The 2,335-nt window shown below is 38.1% G+C and overlaps 1 protein-coding gene across 1 annotated transcript; it reads left to right on the forward strand.

Moving 5' to 3' along the window:
* The first annotated feature begins 416 nt into the window (after nt 1-416).
* On the forward strand, nt 417-1,358 carry LOC101690193 (olfactory receptor 4K13-like). The gene has a single exon (XM_004782246.1). It carries the CDS (start codon nt 417-419, stop codon nt 1,356-1,358), a length of 942 nt encoding a protein of 313 aa, XP_004782303.1.
* Nucleotides 1,359-2,335: the final 977 nt, after the last annotated feature.

The raw sequence follows: 2,335 nt of genomic DNA on the forward strand, positions 1-2,335 counted from the left end.
GTCACACACAAAAAAAGTGTCAGTAAATGACTTCCTGAAAGATAAAAATCTGCTTTGCTGATGCCTTCCAGAACTGTTTTCTATCATTCTAATAAGTTAAATGTTCACATACAGCCTGATTTGCAGCTGAACAAGAAGGGAGAGGTTTTCTCAAATGTCTAACTGACCTTACCCCTATAACCAACACACACATTTCACTTATTTGACTCCATGCCCTCCACACTTTCTACTGTCATGCAGTCCTATGAAATATCTCCTGCAAAATACCTGCAAAGTAATCATGTTACCAAAATGGTTGTTTGCCTACATATGAGACAGCATGTAAGTAAAGATCAGGTTTACTGACTTCTGAGTCCCTATGGCACCCTGTTTTTTTCTTCTTCTAGGCAACCTCTGACAAACATGCAAAAGGATAAATGGATCTCCTGAACAACAGATCAAGTGTTTCTGAGTTCATCTTGCTCGGACTTTCGAGTTCTCAAGAAATTCAAATACTCTTTTTTGCAATCTTCTTTCTTGTCTATGTAGCCATCATAGTAGGAAACCTCCTCATTGTGATCTCTGTAATAGTTGACAACCATCTTCATTCCCCCATGTATTTCTTTCTGGCAAATTTATCATTTTTTGACCTGTGTCTTTCTTCTGCTACAACTCCCAAAGTGATTGCAGACTTCCTTAGAAAACACAAGACCATCTCCTTATGGGGCTGCATGGCCCAGATGTTTTTGGTACATTTCTTTGGGGGTGGAGAGATGTCTCTTCTGATAGCTATGGCCATGGATAGGTATGTTGCCATATGTAAACCCTTGCACTATAAGACCGTCATGAATCGCAGGGCTCTCATCGTACTTCTACTGCTCTCGTGGGCAATTGGGTTCATACATACCACAAGCCAGATGGTTTTCACTGCAGGTTTACCTTTCTGTGGTCCCAGCGTTGTGGACAGCATTTTCTGTGACCTTCCCCTGGTCATCAAGCTTGCCTGCACTGATACCTATATCCTAGAGCTCTTGGTGATTGCAAACAGTGGACTCCTCTCCCTGGTCTGCTTCATTTTCTTGCTCATATCCTATATTGTCATGCTGGTCACCATCTGGCAGCACTCCTCTAGGGCATCCTCCAAGGCAGTGTCCACACTATCTGCTCATATCACTGTGGTCACACTTTTCTTTGGTCCCACTATCTTCATCTATGCTTTCCCATTCAGTAGTTACTCTGTAGATAAGTTTCTTTCTGTGTTTTACTCTATAATCACTCCTCTCCTTAATCCAATTATTTATACTCTGAGGAATCAGGAAATGAAAGCAGCCATTAAGAGACTCAGCAGCCAGCATCTTGGTTCCTGGTTCACTTCCTAAGTAATGTCTATAACAACTGATTATTTGTGGTCTCTGCTATTTGGGGGTTTTGAGTCTTACATATTTATTGGAATAATTACAATGAAAATGTTAAATACTATTTATTGCCCTCAAAATTCATAGAACCACTAATGTCACTTTTATTAAAAATTTAATGGAAAATACTCATTAACACAGATTCAATATATAATTAAACATGAATTCATTAATTCCTTGTCAGGATTTAAGGAAGCAACCAATTGAATGTTTAAAACACCTAATTATAAATATTCCTACAAAAATTTCATATAGTTTTAATGGCTCAGTATGTAAAAATAGGTAAATTTAGTATGACAACACATTAAATGGTGTTTAACATCAATTTTTTCCCTAAAACTGCATTTAGTATCATAATAGGTATTAAAATATCTGTCAATATTTGTCAACCCATATGAGGTCTTCACAGAGGAATTGTGATTTGAATGAGGGTAACTTTCTCACTATATAGCCTCAGTATACTACATATTTAGTAGAAGGTAAAAATATGCCTAAAATAAATATTTTCAACATATCTCTGAGTACTTGAATAGTTTTCAAAGAATCAATATCAACTGAAATATTAAAAATTAAAACCATGAACTGTTTAGTGTAGCTTGCTCTACCAGATCACATGGACACTTAATTTCTTAAAATTTATTTATTTAACAGAGAGAAAGAGAAAGAGAGAGAGAGAGAGAGAGAGACAGCAAGAGAGGGAATACAAGCATGGAGAATGGAAGAGGGAGAAGCCTCTGAGCAGAGAGCCTGATGCAGGGCTTAATCCCAGAAGCCTGGGATCATGACCTGAGCTGAAGACAGAGGCTTAAGGACTGAGCCACCAGGCACCCCTCACTCATATTTACTAGGTACCAATCATTGTCCAAAGCAATATAGATACATGGTTATAGATACAGACCTGGTTCCTGTTCTGGAGAGAGTAACCAAGGGGAAGGATCTAT

This window comes from Mustela putorius, unplaced genomic scaffold (genome assembly GCF_011764305.1).
Source record: "Mustela putorius furo isolate JIRA1106 unplaced genomic scaffold, ASM1176430v1.1 tig00003896_pilon_pilon_pilon, whole genome shotgun sequence".
Taxonomy (NCBI): domain Eukaryota; kingdom Metazoa; phylum Chordata; class Mammalia; order Carnivora; family Mustelidae; genus Mustela; species Mustela putorius.